At 41.3% G+C, this 22,500-nt stretch overlaps 1 protein-coding gene across 1 annotated transcript in view; it reads left to right on the top strand.

Annotated features, from left to right (window-relative positions):
• LOC138946175 (stimulated by retinoic acid gene 6 protein-like) overlaps positions 1–17,323 on the top strand; it is a 25,781-nt gene extending 8,458 nt beyond the window's left edge. The window contains exons 7-18 of the mRNA XM_070317687.1: positions 295–412; positions 777–856; positions 1,331–1,392; positions 2,325–2,499; positions 3,370–3,445; positions 3,811–3,889; positions 4,613–4,661; positions 7,022–7,136; positions 8,371–8,472; positions 12,171–12,334; positions 13,484–13,747; positions 14,215–17,323. Of these exons, the coding sequence (XP_070173788.1) occupies positions 295–412; positions 777–856; positions 1,331–1,392; positions 2,325–2,499; positions 3,370–3,445; positions 3,811–3,889; positions 4,613–4,661; positions 7,022–7,136; positions 8,371–8,472; positions 12,171–12,334; positions 13,484–13,747; positions 14,215–14,663 (1,733 nt within the window). The 3' untranslated portion in view covers positions 14,664–17,323. The remainder of the gene's footprint in view (positions 1–294; positions 413–776; positions 857–1,330; positions 1,393–2,324; positions 2,500–3,369; positions 3,446–3,810; positions 3,890–4,612; positions 4,662–7,021; positions 7,137–8,370; positions 8,473–12,170; positions 12,335–13,483; positions 13,748–14,214) is intronic.
• The last annotated feature ends 5,177 nt before the right edge of the window (positions 17,324–22,500 follow it).

Here is a 22,500-nt window from a genome sequence, read left to right as displayed (position 1 = left end):
TTCTTGAATCCAAAACTATGTACATATGTTAAATTTAAATTGAAAATGAGCTAAAGATAAAAAATAAAGGAATCCGTTTTATGCAAATTAACTTCACTTTTGGTTTCTTCTTCGGAGATCAGTCTGCGTACTACTCTCGGAAAAACAAAAACAAGAAAAATCAAGTTTTCATTTTGATTATTTTAGACCGACAGACTAAATGTTAAGATTTGAGTTTACACGGGTTTTTTTCAATTCATTTTCTGCCCGTTGTTCTACGTTTCGTTGTCTTCATTTCCTTTTTCATTAACTTAGGAAAATACTTCTACTGGGACGACGAGGCGGAAGGGGAGGAGAACTCCTTGGAAGATATCCGTGACTCCTACTCCGGTCACCACGTGGCCAAGCTCTTCCAAAAACCTGTGCTCAAGTTGTGAGTTGTCTTTCCTTCATCGGTCGCGTTTGTGTGGGTGGTGATTGACGTGTAACGGGCTGTTGTGATACGTTGTTTGGCCTGAGCGCATGGCTATGAAGTTGTCATTCTTCTACCCTTACCACCAAACCCGTTTTGTTTTAAATCAAAAACAATATTGATGCATTCATTTTTGCTGTTCAGGCCACTGGAAGGTTTCAAGCAACGGATTACAAGCCGTAGTGGTTAAAGTGAGGGGCTGTTGTGATGCGTTGTTTGGTGGTGACAGGGTTTGTGGTGGTGGTGGTGTTTGTGGTGGTGACAGTGGTGGCGGTGATAATGATGTGGGAACTGGTGGTTCAAAGATACATGTCTTGCTGTACAGGCCACCGGAAGGTTTCAAGCAACGGGTTGTCAGCATTGTTCTGGGATTATTCCATCGGTTTGTCTACCAAAGACAGCGAGGTAGGACACGTGTTTGTATTTAAAAATATGCTATCTGTTGCTTCCTCTTGTTTGTGTGTATAATGTCCGGGTCTTGTGAAGCCTACAAGACTTAGTGTCGTTACTATTGGAACGCCATTTGGTTTGGGCATATATATGTTTGTTTTTCCTGGCAGGATTAGATAATTGTTAGTAAGAGAATAGGTTCTTCTTTTAGCTTATAAGCTACACTTTGTCTTTTGAATCTCTCTCTCTCTGTCTCTGTCTCTGTCTCGCTATCTCTCTCTCTTTCTCTCTCTCTCTCTCTCTCTCTCTCTCTCTCTCTCTCTCTCTCTCTCTCTCTCTCTCTCTCTCTCTCTCTCTCTCTCTCAAGTGTGCTGACAAGTGTGCCCTTTTCGGCTAGGTAAAATCTAAGCAGTGATGGTAACTTTGACGAACGTTTTTTGCTATTTCTGCCATATATATATTACTCTTTGTGATATATTTTATTTGCAGGTTTCCGTTACCCGTCGAGAATGATCTCTGTGATGTTCGTGTCAATCATTGTCATTTACACGGTAAGAAAACCATTTTCCCTTGTATTTGTGTGTCCGTCATTTTCCTTTACACCGTAAGAAACAACTTCCCTTCTCTGGTCTAATGTCCTATGGCTGGCCAAGCTTGGGCGTTTATGCACTTTACGTTTTCCTCTCTGGCGTTTGAGACGCCTTTGTGGCATGTGACGTGAGAGAAAAACACGACGGTATTCGTCGTATCCTGTCTTGGTGAAAGGGGAAGCTCCGTGTGACGTAATAACACAACCGATGCAGATGCCGCTTTGAGCGTGAATGGATCAAAAATGTGATTAGGTCGATTCAATATAACTAAATTGTCTGAATGTAAAACTCTAAACAACGAAGTGACTGTGGTAAGATGAACAAAGTAAAAAACAAAGGAATACTGTACTCACCAATACAAGAACGAGACAAGACGGTACGAATTTTCGCTTATGGAAGCTTCATCAGGAAAAACAAGAACACAAAAGACAAACCTTGTTCGTTCCGTGTTGCGTCTGCTTTTTGTTGTCTTTTGTGTTCTTGTTTTTCCTGATGAAGCTTCCATAAGCGAAAATTCGTACCGTCTTGTCTCGTTCTTGTATTGGTGAGTACAGTATTCCTTTGTTTTTTGCTTTGAATGTAAAACATTCAGAAAATTGTCTTTTGGCTCCTAACCCCAAATATTACATCTCGTAAAAACACAGTCCTTGAATAAGACAAAAAGATAATCGTCGTGCCTGGCCTGCTTAGCGTTGACCGTTACAAGGGACGCTGCTAAACAAGCTCATAACCAAATTGAATTTAAGACTTAAATTGTATCACAGCGGAACCCCTTTTTGAGACCCCCCATTATACAACTCCCTCCTTTTTAAGACCTGATTTTCTAAGGTGTGGGGAGGCCTTAAAATGAGTGTTCCACTACACCTCAATGTTCTGGTGCCTGTGTTGCTTAGCTGACGCTGGAGATCCTGTCCATCTTCCCCTCCCTGATCCAGCTGTACGCGGATGCCTTGATGTACTACATGGATATCACTATGGGACTCACACCCGCCGTCAACGAGTCGTCCACTGAAACGGCCATCAGGAATTGGTTCTACGTCGGCTACTGGAGCATTGGCATTCTTAGAGGTATGGGGTGGGTTAAGCGGGGGTGGGGGGGGGGGGTGAGTGAGGGATTTAGGGTAGGGTTTGGTGGTTTGTGTGTGTGTGTGTGTCTGTGTGTGTGTGGTTGTTTGAGAGAGAGAGAGAGAGAGAGAGAGAGACAGAGAGTGTCAGAGAGAGAGAGAGAGAGAGAGAGAGAGAGACAGACAGACAGACAGACAGACAGACAGACAGAGAGAGACAGACAGAGACATAGACAGACAGACACAAAGACGGACAGACACAAAGACAGACAGACACACAGACAGACAAGCAGAGACAGAGGGAGCCAGTGAGAGGAGACACAGAGATACCTTAAGACAAAGGCCCTGAAAGTGATACATGTACCATTAGTTTCTGCGTTACAAACGCATGCTACCGCGTAGGACGACTGTCTTCATTTTGTAAATGGGTTTTTAAAGCTTTATAAAATGTCATAAAATAGGCAAAGGAAAAGCTTCCTCTGTGAGCGTTGGTTTGGTTACTTCCACTGAGTTACTCCCTTTACTTGTGTACGTGATGCGGCTACTAGGTCACCGCGTCATATAGGGCAAGTGTGATCTTGCCGCCAGTTTGCGTTTCTGGGTTCTTTGTGTTTTCAACACGGGAGAGAAGCAGCGCCCTGAAGCACATTCACTCACTTTGATTACATTAAATACTTTACTTGTGCCTTTTCGAACAAATCTTGCCGTGTGCGTCCAGAGGAAGGTTTACTGGATTGTTTAGATTGTTAAGTTTGCCCAAAACGGCCAGATCAATAGCATACCTTTGATTTGTCCACATTGTGATTTCAGTGTGTCTGATCGTGTCCACATTGTGATTTCAGTGTGTCTGATCGTGTCCACATTGTGATTTCAGTGTGTCTGATCGTGTCAACCGTCCTGGCCACTGTCTTCTCTCTCTTCAACGTCCTGCATACCTTGTCCAGCTACCGGTTACCACACACACACACGCACACACACACACACACACGGACATACGCTCGCACACACACACACACACACACGCACGTGCACACACACCCTCACACCCACGCACCCCCCCACACACACACACATGTCTAAATGTGATGAATGATGTAATAACGATATTTAAATGACTATTTCTGCTTCGCAAGTATATTTTTCTGTACTCTCTTTTGCAATAAAGAACAACGTTGTTTTGTGAACCTGCAGTATTTTATTATACCAATCTGGCTTTTGGAATACTGCTAGCGCTACTGCTCTTATCGTTTTTGAAAACAAGAAAGTCTCGGACTAAATTGTTTGATCGACTTTAAACGTTATTGTTCTGTTTCAGACAAAATCTGTATGCGTTGTACAGGGGAGACCACTCACACATTCCACATGCTTCAGCGTACAGTAACACGTCACACTGTGTGAGTTATCCCTCGTTAGAAAAGTCACCTGGTCACTGCAGAAATACAACTCCCTGGCCCGTTCATTCCATTTTAGAGAAACTTTTTTTAATTTTTTTTTTAACATTTTAGATATTTAGCTAACCGTAGTTTATTCATATTTGCATGTGTGTAAGACTGGAACCTCTATACAGTTTACATTCACATAACTAGTGAGTGACTCGTGAATGACCGTAGATATTTGAAAACAAATCCCGCCTTGAAAAGTAATGCACTTTGTGTCTGGTAATAATGAAAATGTAAATATCTTTGAAATCCGAACCAGATAGACTGCTGTCGTTCCAAAGTTCAGAATCAAATATTAAGAAAGGTTAGTTCTTATAACCTAAAGAACAAGAAATGTAGGAATGTTCCAACAACCTACCTTTCATGTTGTTTTATTCTGAATTTTGGAACGTTGGCAGTCTCTTTGTTTTTGGATTAGTTCTTAGAACATTAATTTTTTTAATTTTGTTTGGTCTTGTTTTAATTTGATTTTCCATTAGAATTAAAATCAGCCAAACACGCATTTCACATGAACGTTTAATTAATAATATTACGTTTTGTTTTGTCGACAATCAACCGTTCAAATAAGAACACTTTTTTGTATTTTTTTCATTTGTGTGCATGTGCAAGTGAGCATTGAAAACCTCAAAAGGCAGACAGAGTTAGATTTAATGCGATACGTATCTTCATTTCTCACAGATTAACAGCATCAAGTATGCGGGATTCCAAGTTGGATACATTATTTGGAGTAAGTTTTGTTTTTCTATCACACTAACAAACTGACGATGTTCGGAAATAACTCTGTCGGGTTTTTATGGGTTGGGAAAGAGTGAGTACCTATCGTGTCACGTGGGAAATAATGTCACGTGGGGAAACTTTCCTACGTCACAAATATAACCCAGTCACTAGCAAGAGGGTGTGCTGTGCCTCAAACACGTGTACAGGAACCGCGTGTCGATTATTACACCCCCGGTATAGGGGTGTGTATAGGTTTCGCTCGATGTGTTTGTTTGGGTGTTTGTGTGTTTGTTTGGGTGTTTGTGTGTTTGTGTGTTTGTGTGCTTGTGTTCGCATATAGATCTCAAGAATGAACGGACCGATCGTCACCAAACTTGGTGAACAAGTTCTATACATTCCTGAGACGGTCCTTACAAAAATTGGGACCAGTCAAACACACGGTTAGGGAGTTATTGGTGGATTAATATTCTACAAGGACTTATAGAGGGACATATTAATGGTCAAAGGGAAATAACCTTCTCAGTTGCTGGCAGTGAGAATGGTAAGGACGGGGGTGTTTTCCTACCTCGGAGGAATTTCTTGTTTCCGGAATTCGTCTGTTGTCAACGTGGTACACTAACACACACCATTTCAGTATGGCCCTCATTGATATAAAGCAGTTACACTTGGCTTGGTAAGCAAATCATGTATGTGACCTGGTGAAGCAAATAATACCAATAACAATAACAATAACATTAATAGCACTTAATTGTCCATTTAAAGATTACATACAAATTGAACATTTTCTTCGGCACACCCTTCCGGCCTGTAAACGATTACAACAACAATTGTATAGGACAACATACGTAACACATAAAACATAGGTTCACGTATGTAATAACAAGCACGCCTATCATATTTCCAATAACAATACAATACAATACAATAACTTTATTAATCTCTAAAAGAGAAATTGCATTGCTGAGCTTTTGTGTCCGTAATAAAACATACATAAAACATTCAAAAATAAACATTTGTTCTTTGTCATTCATACATTCTTGTGTTCTTATACATTTCTTCAATTCATACATCAATATTCTATCATAATGTACATACATTTATTCTCTTTTAACAGTCTGTCTTCAAACGCAACACTGACCTAACGTGCTGTCCGTGTCATCTTTAAATTCAATAAATGTACAGATAAAATCTAAATAAGGTCAAACGTCTTTAAGACTATCACAATCAAATTTAATATTGCACAATGTAAATTTACCCTCTCATATCACAGTAGTTGGGTTTAAGTTTAACAGCAGAACAACCACATTACAAATCAAAATAATTAGACAATATAATGAACGTTTTCGACAATCCGAATCAAAGAAATTGTTTCAGGGCCACATTGGGTTCTTTGGATTAGTTTCACCCAAGTAACATATATGCTCTCCCTTCGGCGCTGGACACATTTCAGGCTGCCTTATTAGTGTGGAATAGATGCTCAACGGGGTAATTAGGTTTGTACAAGCGAAAACCTTATGTTAATTGTTGCTTTTGTTGGTAAGGTAGGAACAACGTGGCTGTTCAACTGTTTCTGGCGTGTTGTTATTATATAAGAACGTATGGATTTTATGTGTTTTTGACTTATTAAAAGTACCAATATTTCTGAATGAATGCGGGGCTTAAAATTGGTAACAGGCTGCTTGGATGCGTCAAAAAAACATTTCCATTCTAAAGTTACTGTCCTTGACACTTCAAGGTGCACGGAGCTCCCAGGGCTTTAAGCATTTGACTCAGGCATCTATCTATTTGAAAGTATTCCAAGTTTCACAGACCTTCTTGCAAGGAGTTGAAAACTGCACACGCAAAAAAAGAATTAATTATCATTATAGGCCGGACAGGAAAGCGTGGCTCTCGGTTAGGCTCACACCAGGTCTCGCACGCGAATTAATTACGTCAAAGGCCGACATGGAAGTCTATTAGTCTCAGCAAAAGAGAGAATTCTTTCTATCGTGGGTACTTCACGTCAAGACATTGATTACGTACCAAAATGTTAAAAGACGGTATGTGGGTCCATTTTGGCATACCGCACATATCCTTCAGCCCCAGAGCGTAATCACGGGAAACGTTAATTACATTTTGGCGGGAGATGCGAACTGACTAACCGCATGCAGATTTGCTTGGCTGGCAACACTAAAGATATGTGGGTATAGTCATCTGTGGGATAGTTGTGTAAAGCTTTTGACTATTTATGTCGTAATCTGCGACAAAAAGACAAATCTACCCATTGAATCGACATTAAAAGTGATGTTGTCATTATCACTTTAACGTTATTATTATGTTCTTATGGGTTTTTTTTATCGTTAAGAAGTGTTTGTATCGGGCGTGTTTCAGGCTACCTTCTGCAGTGCTTAATCCTGTTTCTGATATCGTTCCTGTTGGCCATAGTCATCCTGCTCATCATCAATGACTTGAACAAGTGGATCATCTTGCTTCTGGACCTGCTGTGGTATGTCTTGCATCGTCATTTTGTGTGACTGAATGAGTGAATGAATATCAGTACCTAATACAGTCGTTGATTGACAACAGGCTGAAGTTTGAAGCCAACACAAAATCCGCTCACAAAAGAATGTCAGTTACGGGTGTATTGTCTACAGAAAATGAGAACCCTTGATATTAACCCAAAGGTGTCATGCACCTTTTACAGAAGTTTTGTCGAGTCTGTGATTACGTTTGGGTTTGTCTGTTGGTTTGGTGGCTAGAGCATCACAAACAGAAGTGTCTTGGACAGAGTGGTGAGAGTGTAAAGCAAGATTGTAGGAGAGAGACAGATGAGTTTAACTAAGGTGTAGGACAAAATAATGGTGCGAAAGAATGGAGTGATTGTAAATGACAAGGCTTGCATTTACTTGCTCAGTACTATACTACAAACGTTTGCCATACTGCAGACGCCTCTGTGAACCAAAGTTGAGGACTCTCAGGGATAAAAAGAGTGTTATACCCTTTTCAATTGCGCTCTTAAACAAGGATAGCATTTTCCATTCTGTGATCTTGATGTTGCTGTTTTAAGTTTTGATTATATGAGCGTCTATTGTCGTAGAATTGTGCATTTTAAGAGGAATTGAGTGTGGTTTTTGTGTTTGCATCTTTTACATTTTAACAGTGATAGTGTTTCCATGCAGTAATATGTTTTGTCAAAAATAATGTTATCAGTTAGTGCATTTATGTATATGTTCATAATGTTGTAGTTTCGCGTATGTTTTATGCACCACCACTGTAATTTCTCATGCTCGAGATAATCAAGTTCATTCGATTCGATTTGATTGATAGTCTGATTCTAGAATGTTATTGGTTCTTAAACCTAAAAGGTTCATGTAGAAGTAATTAGCTTTGTTGTAGTTTGTGTTCCTCTGCATTAGACCCGAGCATCTTTGTTTCAACCATTCGCATTGGAAACATATTGCCTTAAAGAATGGAACGACATGCAACATATATAGGTCATTTGTCTTATATATTTATGTCAGGGAATGTGTGTGCTTGGTGACTTCGTGGCCACGGTATTGGCTTGTTCGTACGAGGGGCATCAATATCCACACACTTAAACACACACGATTATGGCACACACTGGCGTACACATAAGCGCTTGGGATTATGACAACATGCACTCGAACAATTCAGTGATCTGTTTTCAATCTCGGCAGTTATTACTTGTTCTTGGTATAAAATACTAAGGCTTGTTGCAGGCCTGTTGTCCTGACGGCTGTCATCGTTGCTCTGGGACAGCTTCTGCTCGCCAAGTATTTCTTCCTCCAGGGCAGGGGCGTGTACCTGGCGCTCAACAACAGGTAAGTGCTTTTGTCATAGCGTAGGTGAGATTTCCTACCAATACTACTGTACTAAGAAACCGGGGAGGGCAGGGCTGGATATTGTATGAGCAGAGGAGGATAAGGACAAGGATAAGATTTGATATAGTCCTGTGTGGTTACCATAATTGAAATTCGGGCTCCTTCGTGACTGGGGAAAACGGGCTACCATACTTTACGGCTAAGTGTCAGCATATTAGAAATAACGGTTTTATTACCATCTATTTCGACCAAAAGAAATTTCGAAACCTCGCGAATTAGACGGAACAGCCGCAATGGGAACTGGATCGCTCATATCTGAGTATGCCTGTCGGTCAAAGCATTCTCGTGACCTGTGTCAGCCAATCAGTCACTCACCTGACGTGACGAATATTTACAGGTCAAATGCGTTCACACATCATGTTGAACTTGTTGAACATGCGTTTCAGTTGCTTCGATATCTCTTGTCCAACTGAAAGTGAAAGGGACAGATTTCGAAGAAACCCCAGATCAGAGAGAAAGGAAATGACGTCAATATATATTTGACGTAAATCAAGTGACGCAATTTCACTTGAATCGTCAGAACTCTGTCAATGACATGTTGAAGTGAGTTGGCCGGTGTAACACGAGAAAATTACTCCCACGAGATTTTTACTCCGGAGTAAACATTTCGTACGAAAAAGTTACTCCCTTTACGAAAAAGGCACTCCCCCATTTCACGAGAAAATTACTCCCCAAGACAGGTGAGTTCCGAGTAAACATTTCGTACACAAATGTTACTCCCCTGACGAATAAATAACGAATAAATTACTTCACCCAAACACAAGCAATTTAACTTCCCATGCCAGGTGTACGACATTTTTACTCCCTTGTCCCCTGTTAGTCTTGGTGGTGGAAGGGGTGGAAGGAGGGTAGCGCGACATTCGTGTGCGCGAGATCACTTATTGGCATTATCCCTTCGCCCGCATCCCATTTTTGCATACGATATTTTTACTGGAAGTAAAAAAAATGGGGAGTAAAAATTTCGTGGAGGGAGTAATTTTTTCGTGCCGTGTGGAGTTCTTTTCTCATACGAAAAGTGTATTCGGAGTAAGAATTTCGTACGAAATATTTACTCCGGAGTAAATTTTTCGTGGAGTAAAAATTTCGTGTTACACCGGCATCGCAAACGCGGAGTGTGGGTGGTACCTTGCTGTTCTGTAAAGCGCCCACCAACAAAACTGTTTTTTCGGTATTTTGTAGATAAAAAGTGTTGTATCCGACAGCATTTGAAGTGTCATTCTTCAGAATAAGTCACGCTGATATTTTTAGTTCCAATCTTTACTTTATCTTGTTAAATTTTTAGCGTGATAAACAAAAAGTGTCCCTGCCTGAACGTAATAACATTTAGAGGGTCACCTAGAATCAGTCCTGATTGGTCAACCAGCCATATGGTGTACTGGAACGTTAATAACTGGTTTTTAAGCCAGCTACCGACTGAGCTATTTCCCCGCCAGTATAGAGAGGGAGGAGCTTCCAAAATGAGGCGAGGGAACAGGGGCTGACCAATGATGAACATGTGTAAAAACATTGAACGAATGAATTTGACTACAAATATATCCCCCCTGTCCTTCTCTATGTTAGCCATTTGATCTCTTATCACCCCGGTGCTTATATTGGTCGATTTGCCTGAAGTTTGGATTTACATATGCCACCCTAAGACTTTCAAATCTAGGTGTCGCTCTTCACTGTTCCTCGCAACTCAGGCTGTCATCACTCAAAATACAAATACACAATTGCGCCAGACCTGAATACTGGCATGATAATCTTCCTCGATTTGAACATCTCCAGGTGTTCATATTCGACATGGAACATCAGCACAATATATTGATTTTAAAGCTGTTAGCAGCACATTAGATTGATTTTAAAGCTGTTAGCAGCACAGTAGATTGGTTTTAAAGCTGTTAGCAGCACAGTAGATTGATTTTAAAGCTGTTAGCAGCACAGATTGATTTTAAAGCTGATAGCAGCACAGTATATTGAATTTAAAGCTGTTAGCAGCACTATAGATTGATTTTAAAGCTGTTAGCAGCACTCCTTGTGTGTAAATCATTTCCCTTCTTCTAACGACAAACAGATATTTTTGTCGAAGTTTTGTGTTACTATATAACTGTGGTGGAGCGCATGCGGGTGTTGGCAATTACAAGCGAGAGAGGGAGAGAATACACAAATAATAAAAGTTCGATGAATGCATTGAATAATGTTCTCTGTCCTCTTTTATTGCATAACACTCACGCACACAATCACCAAGCATTTAAAATAAAAGTTAAAAATAGGTTCGTCAGACTAATGCTACTTTTCCAATAAACACTTTCAACACTTAGTCTGAAAAAGGTGGAGACACATACTCCGCACTCAACTCAAGTAGCTTGAGGCAAATCTCTACTACGAAAAAGTTCTGTTGCCACAACACGATAAAGTCACTGGTGTGTGCTCTACCAACACACAACACGCTCTAGAAAAACAAGCTATTAAACAAGCTATTAAACACGCTATTAAACACGGTAGTAAACACGGTAGTAAACACGCTATCCCACCAAGAGTCCGCTCGGCTGGGAAAACAAAAAGGAAAAGCAAAGTCAGTAATTACCGAAGCGACAATTCATATCAAAGTATCATCTCACACAGTCATCATAACCGGAACCACAGTTACAATTATTCAAGTTCCAGTATTACATCATGCATGTTTGGTTTTCTCAATCTTATCATTGGCCTTCTCTTCTGTTGTTAGTTACACATCATTTTATTACAGCTGTCAATTTCCAGACAAAACAATAGTTTTTACCACAACAGACCATTTAGCCAAATCCAATATTGGTCCGAGAGGGGACCAACTTTCTGTGCTTGCTGAGATCTAATTCCAACACATTTACATGACTAAAGAACAATCAAATTATGGTGCCAATTTCAAAGAAGGTGTACCGATAACAAAAGGTTTATTCTCACCTGGTCTACATCATCTCTGTACACGAAACACTCCCTGGTTCACAACAGCATTCAAATCCAGGACATCCAGCCATCACACACTCCATCACTGGATCAGTCCAGTTGGTACACACCAACATTACACAGACAGTTTCACTTCCCAAATGCACAAAATCCACAATGCATAATTCAATCAAATTCCGGCAAAGCTTGACATGCTTTTCTCTGCCAGTAGCAGGTCACAAGTGCGCGTTTGTTTCAACCTTGGCCGAGTTCATTACAAATTTTACTCATTTTAGTCGGGAAAAGGGGAAGGGGGGAGAGGGCCCTATATGACGCTGCTTGATTATGCGTCACCAACCCAAACATTATTTTATCAATACGATCTAAACTAATTTAACTTATTAAAAACAAAACTAAACATTCCCCATTCAGGAATATTCAAACAAATGCATAGTCTGTGTGTTTTCATTCAAATCGAACACGCAGACGTAACCAATAGACACAAGCTGACACCCCTGTCTATGAAATGACGAAACCCTGAAACCTACGTCATACCTATGATAACAGCCTATGACGTAATACAGGCGCTAGAAATAATAATTATATTGACACAGTCACACAATGTCAATACAGATTTCTCTCACTCACCACATAACATTTGGCAACTCTTATTTTCTCCTTGTTGAAAATGTTCTATTCTCATGTCTGGTACACTGTCTGGCCTATGTTTGCAGGAGTTTTTACTTCAACTTCACATACTTCATGTTTTTCTACAACATCTTCCTGGGCCTGGTGTCATGCCTGCTGCGTATCCTCAAAGCCATGTTTGTCGGCGTCGTCTTCCTCAGTCGCCTTGACAGCAGCACGCTGCCTAGACGCTTCGAGTTCATCGACCCAGGTTCGTCCAGTTACTCATCCTAAACGACGGCGTTAGTCTGCCCACGTAGGACCTAACAATCTTACTAAAAAAGTGACCCTAAGGGTAAACCGCTCAACGTAAAAAGCACAAGTGTAAATAACTCAAGGTTTGTTTGTTTGCTTAACGCCCAGCCGACATCGAAGGGCCATATCAGGGCGGTGCTGCTTTGACATATAACGTGCGCCACACACAAGACAGAAGTCGCAGCACAGGCTTCATGTCTCACCCAGTCACATTATTCTGTCACCGGACCAACCAGTCCTAGCACTAACCCCATAATGCCAGACGCCAGGCGGAACAGCCACTAGATTGCCAATTATAACTCAAGGTAAAAAGCTCAATGGTAAAAGCTCAAGGGGAAAAAGCTCAAGGGTTAACTGAAGCTCAAGGGTTAAAAGCTCAAGGGGAAAAAGCTCAAGGGTTAACTGAAGCTCAAGGGGAAAAAACTCAAGGGTAAAAAGCTCAAGGGTAAAACGCTCAAGGGTAAAAAGCTCAAGGGTAAAAAGCTCAAGGGTAAAACGCTCAAGGGTAAAAAGCTCAAGGGTAGAAAGCTCAAGGGGAAAAAGCTCAAGGGTAAAAAGCTCAAGAGTAAAACGCTCAAGGGTAAAAAGCTCAAGGGTAAAAAGCTCAAGGGTTAAAAGCTCAAGGGTAAAAAGCTCAAGGATTAAAAGCTCAAGGGTGAAAAGCTCAAGGGTAGACAGCTAAAGGGTAGGAAGTTCAAGGATAAAATCTCAAGGGTAAAAAGTTTAAGGATAAAAAGTTCAAAGGTAAAAGCTCAAGGGTAAAAATTGAAGGGTAAAAGTTGAAGGGTTAAAAGGTCAAGGGTAACACGTTCAAGGATACAGACAACCCAAATTGGCCCAGTTGCTCTCCCTCCAAACCGGCGTCATGCAGGGTAACATACGATGTGCACGCAAAAATGTCACCACAGTGTGACCATTCTCTGTTCTTATTTCTGTATTTTCTTCTTTCATTTCTTGTCACTTTCTTTCTTTCTTCATTGCATTATTTCTTAATTGATGGGAAATATTATATTGAGAATGCGTCACAAAACTTAGTAAACGATGATTCGGTTGGTCTTGTGGTGGTGTTGTGTGCAAGGCTGTGATGCGTCTGCCCCATCTGCAGGGTTCAAGGCCTACGTGGGCTACATGCAGATAGAGGCGGCCCACACCCACCCCGTGGTCATCATCTTCACGCGCGTCATGATGCTGGGACTGCAGCACAAGAGAGAGAGGGTCAGGGCTCAGGAGGGCAAACTGAACGCAGAGGGCGCCACACAACTGAACGCAGCCAAAGAGAGCGCCATACAACAGAACGGATCCCATAGCGCGGGCAACGAGATGCAGATGAAGAAGAGTGTTCAGCGCGATGATGACATCAACGTACAGGGTACGTCACTATTGGTTCAGTGTATCTCACTAAAAATCTTTTAGCAAATCACCTTAGTTTTCTACTAAATGCTTTTGTAGCCTTCCATTTAGGAACACACTCATCGAGTTTGATGCTTCCTATGTTGTTCGATTGTTTTGATGTATACATCCTTTTCACTTGAAAACAGCAAAACAAAAATCCATTTTGTACAGGCTTTTACAGGGGAAGAGATCATTCTCCTGGGGAAACAGAGATCTTCCTTCCAATCGGGAACACTTACACACAAACAATGTATGGCATTCATGCTTTTTGAACAAACTGAGGTTATTTTGCCGAATGTATTATCTGATTTTCGCAAGGTGCTTAGAATTAGTTTAGGATCTGCACCAATGTCCATAGAAAAAATCATTCTTGGTACCTTCCGCATCACATCTCTTTTTCCTCTTCCCGCAACATGTACACAAGGTGGAGTTGTCTGTGTGCAGTGAGCGTGTCCGAGCGGGTGTACGACAGCGAGGAGGAGCGGAGGAGGAGGGAGGCTGCACGCTTCAACTGGCACGTCATGTACACCCTCCTCCACAACCCCGACATCCGGGTCATGCGAAAGGGATACCTGCAGATGCTACGTCAGGCCAGGCAGCTCGGAGTCCAGATCGCAATCTCCGACAGGCAGGCCGACGTCAACTTCGACAAGCTTCAGCAAGACATCACTGACGCCAGGGAGAAATACAACCCCACCGCCAAGAAATCCAAGGACAAAGCTTACGTCGTTGAAGACGATGATGACGCCAGCAACGACGATGTTAAAGAAACTGAGATGGCGGACGTTGAAGCGGGCCAGGGTGACGTGAAGAAGACGTCAGTTGTCGTGGTGACCAAGACCAGGGCCCAGGACGAGCTAGACGTCTCGGTGACTCAGATGACGAATCTCTGAAGCGGACCGGCGAGACTCAGAAAGTAGTGGCAGAGAACTCGATCGTCTCCACAGAGTCAGAGTGAAGAGGGAACAAGTCACGAGTTGTTTCCTGTTGTGTCTTCGTCCTGTCCTACGAGAGGGTCACAGGAATACGCATACTTGCAGGAAGAAAGCAGAAACAGGCGGCATGCAAGGATGGCGTGGTTTATTCCACCATTATTCTTACCCAGAATCATTAACCCACGTACTTCGATATGGATCTCGCACATTACATAGGCGGTTGCGTGCACATTTCAATGACGTTTTAACATTACATTTCCCATGCTACTGATCCATCATCCATTCCCAAGGAGATGACGTCTGTGAAGTTGTGAGTGACTTCTGTACACCTGAAGCAAATACATCCTACGTTTCGTTGTATGTTCAACCTCCCACACACTTTATTACGGATGTAAAGAGATACGAAATCATAAATCAACCTTGACATTTCACCTGTTGGAAAGTGACGCCCCTTCATCTGTATTATGACTGTGAAGACATTGGAGTGAAAGCATGAAGGGTGAAAACATGAAGGGTGGAATCACTGGAAGGATGAAGCCATGATGGGTGAAATATGGTTTTGTACTTTTCATGAAATGCGAACAGCTGCATCGGCTGTTTCTTCATCTGCAGGTACATCATCGACACAACTTCCAAAATAACTTCTACTTTCCTAGAGATGTGAGATGTATGTTTCAATGTATTTACAGCGAAAACATATTGATACAATCGATGATCATGACTGTCACTGTCAGTACATACGAGATAGCGTCCAACAATTGTGTGAGCACCCAAACGTTGTACTTGGCAAGTGGAGAGCATCTTACTTAAAACGTACATATCAGTGCACAGAGGAACATTTCATTTGTTTGTTTGCAAACAACCAATGTTGTAAGTTAAACCATTTCTACGCAACACATTTTTGTAACCCAACCAAAACACAATGCTCGAAATAGACGAACTCTGGAAATAACTATGTTAGGTTTGTATGATTTGTGAAAGAGTGAATAGCCTACTCTTGCTTTTAGTGAGGCAAACGTGCTCCTTGTCCACGTGTTTCAGACACACTCATCGCCAGTGACTGGTCTATAATGTCACATGGGAAATTTTGCCTCAATAAAAGCAAGAGTATTCACTCAGTCTTTCACAACCCATACAAACCCGACAGAGTTATTTCCGAAAATCGTCTAGCGAAGAGTAAATACGTGACGCTGTCGGAGGATTACTTGCTCGCTGGATTCTTACTTGACACTTCATTCTCCTAACGGCATGTGACCAAAGTCAACCGTTTTATTGGAATGCGCTGATTGTGCCACCTCATCAGAATGTTATTGTGCTAATTCTAGGGCTGTATTCATTAAAAGCCAAAATAGCACTAGACAATCAAATGTACCCTGGGCGTTTTATTGTTTCCATTACAGGGCTATATCCACTGAGAGCCAAATGAGACAATCAGACAATCAGCAATCGCATCGGCGTGTTATTGTGTTAATTGTAGGGCTGTATTCAGTGAGAGCCAAATATAAGACACTCAAATGTCCCCTCGACGTGTTATTGTGTTAATTGTAGGGCTGTATTCAGTGAGAGCCAAATATAAGACACTCAAATGTCCCCTCGGCGTGTTATTGTGTTAATTGTAGGGCTGTATTCAGTGAGAGCCAAATATAACACACTCAAATGTCCCCGCGGCGTGTTATTGTGTTAATTGTAGGGCTGTATTCATTTGAAGCCAAATTATAAGAGACAATTAGCCATTTACCTGGCGTGTTACTGGGTTAATTGTAGGGCCGTATTTACTGAAAGCCAAATAAGAGACGATCAGTAATCCTCCACGTGTTATTGTGTTAATTGTGGGGATGTTTTAACGCAGCGCATAACTGAGGTTTTGTTTTATACAGCTCCATTCGTGTAAGTGTGTTAGTGTGTTTATTCGAGGGATGCGTTCACTTAGTATGTTATTGTGTTAATTTTGGGGATGCGTTCACTCAGCGTGCTATTGTGTTAATTGTTGTATCCATGAGACCCAGATAAGAGACAATCAGCCGTCTTCTCAGTTTTACTCTGTTTTACTTGAATCTCTCTGTTCCGCCCTTTCACCCATGACAATCTACAACGAAAAAAGCATGTATAGTGTTTGCAGTTATTCTCTGCGTGTATTCATGGCGATGGTGTGCGTGGTACTGTGATCCGTTAAAGTGCGCTGTCTCGCTCAGTACCGCCGACTTCAGCACTAGAGGTTTCTGTCGGGGCACGGTTACCCCACCCTTAGCTCCTGGTCAGGGACCTTACCTGGGAGCACAGGTAGCAGAGGTTTTAACGCGCCTCCTACCCGCGTGATGAACCCGTATGAGCACATAGGGTATTTACGAGTCAACAGTGCCACCTGTTCATCACCCCGCTCTGATAGGAACACCGCCAGTTGGTCCAGGACAGCTTATTCGTCCGGGCAAGCCCGACTTATATCGCTGCAATCCCTTATATCTAAGGGACGCCCCCCATCCGCCGCCTGGGGACCCGTCGGGTTGGGGATGGTCGCCCCGCCACCTAATTGGAGATAGCCTGACCCCGGAGCAGTTATTTGTTGATAGTTGTGCCTTTGCTTTTACTGTGCATTTTTACCCCCCCCCCCCCCCCCCCCCCCCCCTTCATTCACGAGGTTGTATAGGTTTCACACTGTGTGTCTGTCCTTCTGCCTGCCTTAATTAGATCTCTGATTCTATTGACCGACTGGGCTGAAATGTGGTGTGTAGCTTGATAGTAGGAGATACACGGTCGTAGCAAAAGGTTATGTTCCTACATTTAACGCTGAAGACTTACCCCCCGCGGGTTAGGGGGAGTCCCATATTGGTTGGGACTAGAAAGAATTTACCCGATGCTACCCAGCATGTCGTAAGAGGCGACTAACGGTTCTGTTTCTTCTCTTCTTTTGTCTTATTTCTGCCTTACCAGTCCTTTCACCTATATTTCCTTCCAAGAAAACTCTCCCTACTATTCCCTGCAGTTTTCCAATTCTTTTCTTGTCTTATTTCTACCTGACTGGATCCATCACCTTTATTTCACTTACCAAAAGTCTTCTTTTCCACATCCTTATTTCTCTGCACCCCGCATGTCGTATGAGGCGACTAACGGATTCTGTTTCTCCTTTAACCCTTGTTAAGTGGTTCTTGTATAGAATATAGTCAATGTTTGTAAAGATTTTAGTCAAGCAGTATGTAAGAAATGTTTAGTCCTTTGTACTGGAAACTTGCATTCTCCCAGTAAGGTCATATATTGTACTAAGTTGCAAGCCCCTGGAGCAATTTTTTGATTAGTGCTTTTGTGAACAAGAAACACTTAACAAGTGGCTCTATCCCATCTCCCCCCTTTCCCCTATCCCATCTCCCCCCTTTCCCTCGTCGCGATATAACCTTCGTGGTTGAAAACGACGTTAAACACCAAATAAAGAAAGAAAGAACGCTGAAGACTTGTTGTAGTATCTAATGTGTACGGTATACATGGTGGATCCAAGTCAAGTAGAATAACTTAAGCCTGCTGTTTTTATGAAAAATATATCCCCTGGATAAATCGCAGAGCAGGAAAGAGACCGAAGGAGGGTGTCCTGAATTTATAATGGCCAGCACTTTGTTGATGTAATTGTACTTACGCTAAAAGTAGTTCTTTGTTTTCATTATTTATTTTTTTTTGCTTTTGGTTTACAGAAACATTTCCCAAATGAAGTGGTGGGGGAGAGAGAGAGAGAGAGAGAGAGAGAGAGAGAGAGAGAGAGAGAGAGAGAGAGAGAGAGAGAGAGAGAGAGAGAGAGAGAGAGAGAGATTAACGATTAACGATTAACAAGTTTATTGCATTTAGGCAACATGCCCCTTGCAATGGGGGGAAAAACGTGGCAAAAACAACGTCAAGGACAAACATAAATGTAATACTGGTGGACTATCTAGTCCATCAGAAAAAGTAATTGTGATATTATATAATATGTACAGTACAATGACGGCCATAGCCGGTTAAATAGTGTAGTTAAGTTGTCGCCTTTTCTGCTATTGTTCAGGATTTGCAATCAGCTCTCGTCTAAGTTTTAAACAATCAAAAATAAATGATGCCAGCATTTCCTGATTTTCAATATTCATTAAGTTGACAAAATTTCTAGCTCTCAAACAATTATTGAATAGAATGTTTAAAGAAAACTGTTGTCTTATATTTGAATAGGCTTGGCAGGCGAAGATGAAATGAATTTCATCCTCCTCCGCCAGACCACACAAGGGACATAATTCCAATCGTCTATTTACATTGTATCTGTGCCTGTTGCAATATAAGTCGTTTATGCCAACTCTAAATAGAGGAGAGAGAGAGAGAGAGAGAGAGAGAGAGAGAGAGAGAGAGAGAGAGAGAGAGAGAGAGAGAGAGAGAGAGAGAGAGAGAGAGAGAGAGAGAGAGAGAGAGAGAGAGAGAGAGAGAGAGAGAGAGAGAGAGAGAGAGAGAGAGAGAGAGAGCAATTCTTTATTTAACGAGGGTAATAGAGTAAGCAGTGATCTGCTTTTTTACATCTGGCCCTCGCCCTAAAGAGGGACTAGGATTGGATTGGATTGGATTGGATAAGATTTACAGTCCAGTGAGGTTACCCTCATGGAAATTCGGGCTGCTTTCTCCCCGGGGAAAGCGAGCTGCCATACATACGGCGCTACCCATATATTTTTTTTTTCCCTGCATGCGTGTATTCATGTTTCCTGAGACTTAATGCCGTGTGAGATGGAATTTTTTTTTACTTTATTCCAAGTCCCACGGGTATTTGATGGACATTTTTATCTATGCCTATACAATTTTGCCAGGAAAGACCCTTTTGTCAATCGTGGGATCTTTAACGTGCACACCCCAATGTAGTGTACACGAAGGGACCTCGGTTTTTCGTCTCATCCGAAAGACTAGCACTTGAACCCACCACCTAGGTTACGAAAGGGGGGAGAAAATTGCGGCCTGACCCAGGCCTGAACACGCAACCTCTCGCTTCCGAGCGCAAGTGCGTTACCACTCGGCCACCCAGTCCCATCTAGTCTAAAATTGCTAAAGAATAAGCAAGTAAAGAAAACTACTGCTACATGATTATAATAAAATGAAAGTAAGAACATCAGTTTACATACAATACATTGCTTAAATGAAACATTTAAGTTCATTTGACATGAGTTAAGAATTATAGAGTTGATTGCATGCACTGACGCAACAAAGCTGTGAATGCCATGCCCATTGAAATACACTACAGAGAGAGAGAGAGAGAGAGAGAGAGAGAGAGAGAGAGAGAGAGAGAGAGAGAGAGAGAGAGAGACAGAGACAGAGACAGAGACAGAGAGACAGAGAGACAGAGAGACAGAGAGAGAGAGAGAGAGAGATAAATAATTGCAAGACAAATCCATGGATTGCTCCTTGCGGCATAATATGTGAATAGTGGGCTATACATTGCTGGATATAGTTTTTCTTGCTGTATTCGCTTCAAAGTTATACAAATGTAAACTGACCTCATGTACGTGATATTGATTTTACATAATTCATTTTTGTACCCGGCTTTGGTAACGATCGATTGTTTTATGACTTTGAAGAAATAATTTTGCTTAGTTTTTGCAGATTAAGAATAAAATCGTATGCTTGGAATACCGTTTCGTCCGTGACTTGTTTTATTAGAAAAGAAAGGAAGCAAGCAAGCAAACAAACAGACAGATTAAAAAAGACATACAGACAGAAACACGCAAAACTACACACAAACAATGACAGAATATCTTCAGTATTGCTGAAAAATAAGGTGACATATATATTACAAAAGAAACCGATAACAAACGAATAATAACAATAACAGCACTTTATTGTCCATTAAAATATTACATAAAAATGGAAATTTTTCTTCGGCACACCCTGTCTGCCTGTAAACGATTATAACAACAATTGTATAGGACGACACACATAAAACATAAAACATAAAAGGGATACAATCAAATATGATATTGCACTATGTAAATTAACCCTCTCATATCACAGGAGTTGGGTTTCACAGCCGAGTAATCACATTACAAATATTTCCCACACACCTTCACATGTACACATTGTTTGTTTTTTCCCAGCCGACCAGCCTCTACGTGATGCGAGAAGAATTTAAAATGGTGACTGCAGAAGGCAGGAATGACTTTTTAAACTGGTTTTTGCGTGCCAAAGGGACCTTATAACGTTTACCTGAAGGGAGAATTTCGAAACAGGGGTTGAGAGGATGGATCGGATCACGGACAATTTTGAGAGCTTTCCGCTTAATGGCAGCTTCGTAGAGACTGGTCAGCTGTCGTTGGGGTTGCCCAACAAGCTTGCTAGCCGTCGCAACAATGCGGTGGAGTTTAGCTTTGTTTTTAACATTTGTGGTACCATACCAATAAAGTAAAACTTGACATCAATCAAGAAAATAGAGAAAGGCTCGGAGTATTTTGTTTTACTCAGAAAATGATGCACATATCTGAGACAAACACACTTCTTTTTACATTTAGTCAAGTTTTGACTAAATGTTTTAACCCTTTCGCTGCCAATCAAAACTTCCTGACTGCCAGGGAATATTAGAGTTCGGGGTGTAATAATTCACAAAAAATTCTAGCTCCAAACTGGCAGTAGGTAGGAAAGTAAAACCTATGTTATTTTTAAAGGAAATTCAACCAAGAATCTGTTTTTAGTATCTAATCATGGAAATAATGCACAAGTGCAGGACGGGTATACCCGTCCTAAGGCGAAAGGAGGGTCGTGGTGTATGTGTGTGTCTGTGTGTGTGTGTAGAGCGATTCAGAGTAAACTACTGGACCGATCTTTATGACATTTTTTATGAGAGTTCCTGGGTATGATATCCCCCAACTTTTTACATTTAGTCAAGTTTTGACTAAATGTTTTAACGTAGAGGGGGGAATCGAGACGAGGGTCGTGGTGTATGTGCGTGCGTGCGTGTGTGTGTGTGTGTGTGTCTGTCTGTGTGTGTGTGTAGAGCGATTCAGACTAAACTACTGGACCGATCTTTATGAAATTTGACATAAGAGTTCCTGGGTATGAAATCCCCAGACGTTTTTTTCATTTTTTTGATAAATGTCTTTTATGACGTCATATCCGGCTTTTCGTGAAAGTTGAGGCGGCACTGTCACGCTCTCATTTTTCAACCAAATTGGTTGAAATTTTGGTCAAGTAATCTTCGACGAAGCCCGGACTTCGGTATTGCATTTCAGCTTGGTGGCTTAAAAATTAATTAATGACTTTGGTGATTAAAAATCTGAAAATTGTAACAAAAAATAAAAAATTATAAAACGATCAAAATTTACGTTCATCTTATTCGCCATCATTTTCTGATTCCAAAAACATATAAATATGTTATATTTGGATTAAAAACAAGCTCTGAAAATTAAATATATAAAAATTATTATCAAAATTAAATTGTCGAAATCAATTTAAAAACACTTTCATCTTATTCCTTGTCGGCTCCTGATTCCAAAAACATAGATATGATATGTTTGGATTAAAAACACGCTCAGAAAGTTAAAACAAAGAGAGGTACAGAAAAGCGTGCTATCCTTCTTAGCGCAACTACTACCCCGCTCTTCTTGTCAATTTCCCTGCCTTTGCCATGAGCGGTGGACTGACGATGCTACGAGTATACGGTCTTGCTGAATAATGGCATTGCGTTCAGTTTCATTCTGTGAGTTCGACAGCTACTTGACTAAATGTTGTATTTTCGCCTTACGCGACTTGTTTTTCTTTTTTTCGATAAATATCTTTGATGACGTCATATCCGGCTTTTTGTAAAAGTTGAGGCGGCACT

This window comes from Littorina saxatilis, linkage group LG13 (assembly GCF_037325665.1).
Source record: "Littorina saxatilis isolate snail1 linkage group LG13, US_GU_Lsax_2.0, whole genome shotgun sequence".
Classification (NCBI taxonomy): Eukaryota; Metazoa; Mollusca; class Gastropoda; order Littorinimorpha; family Littorinidae; genus Littorina; species Littorina saxatilis.
This window is presented reverse-complemented; position numbering and strand designations above follow the sequence as displayed.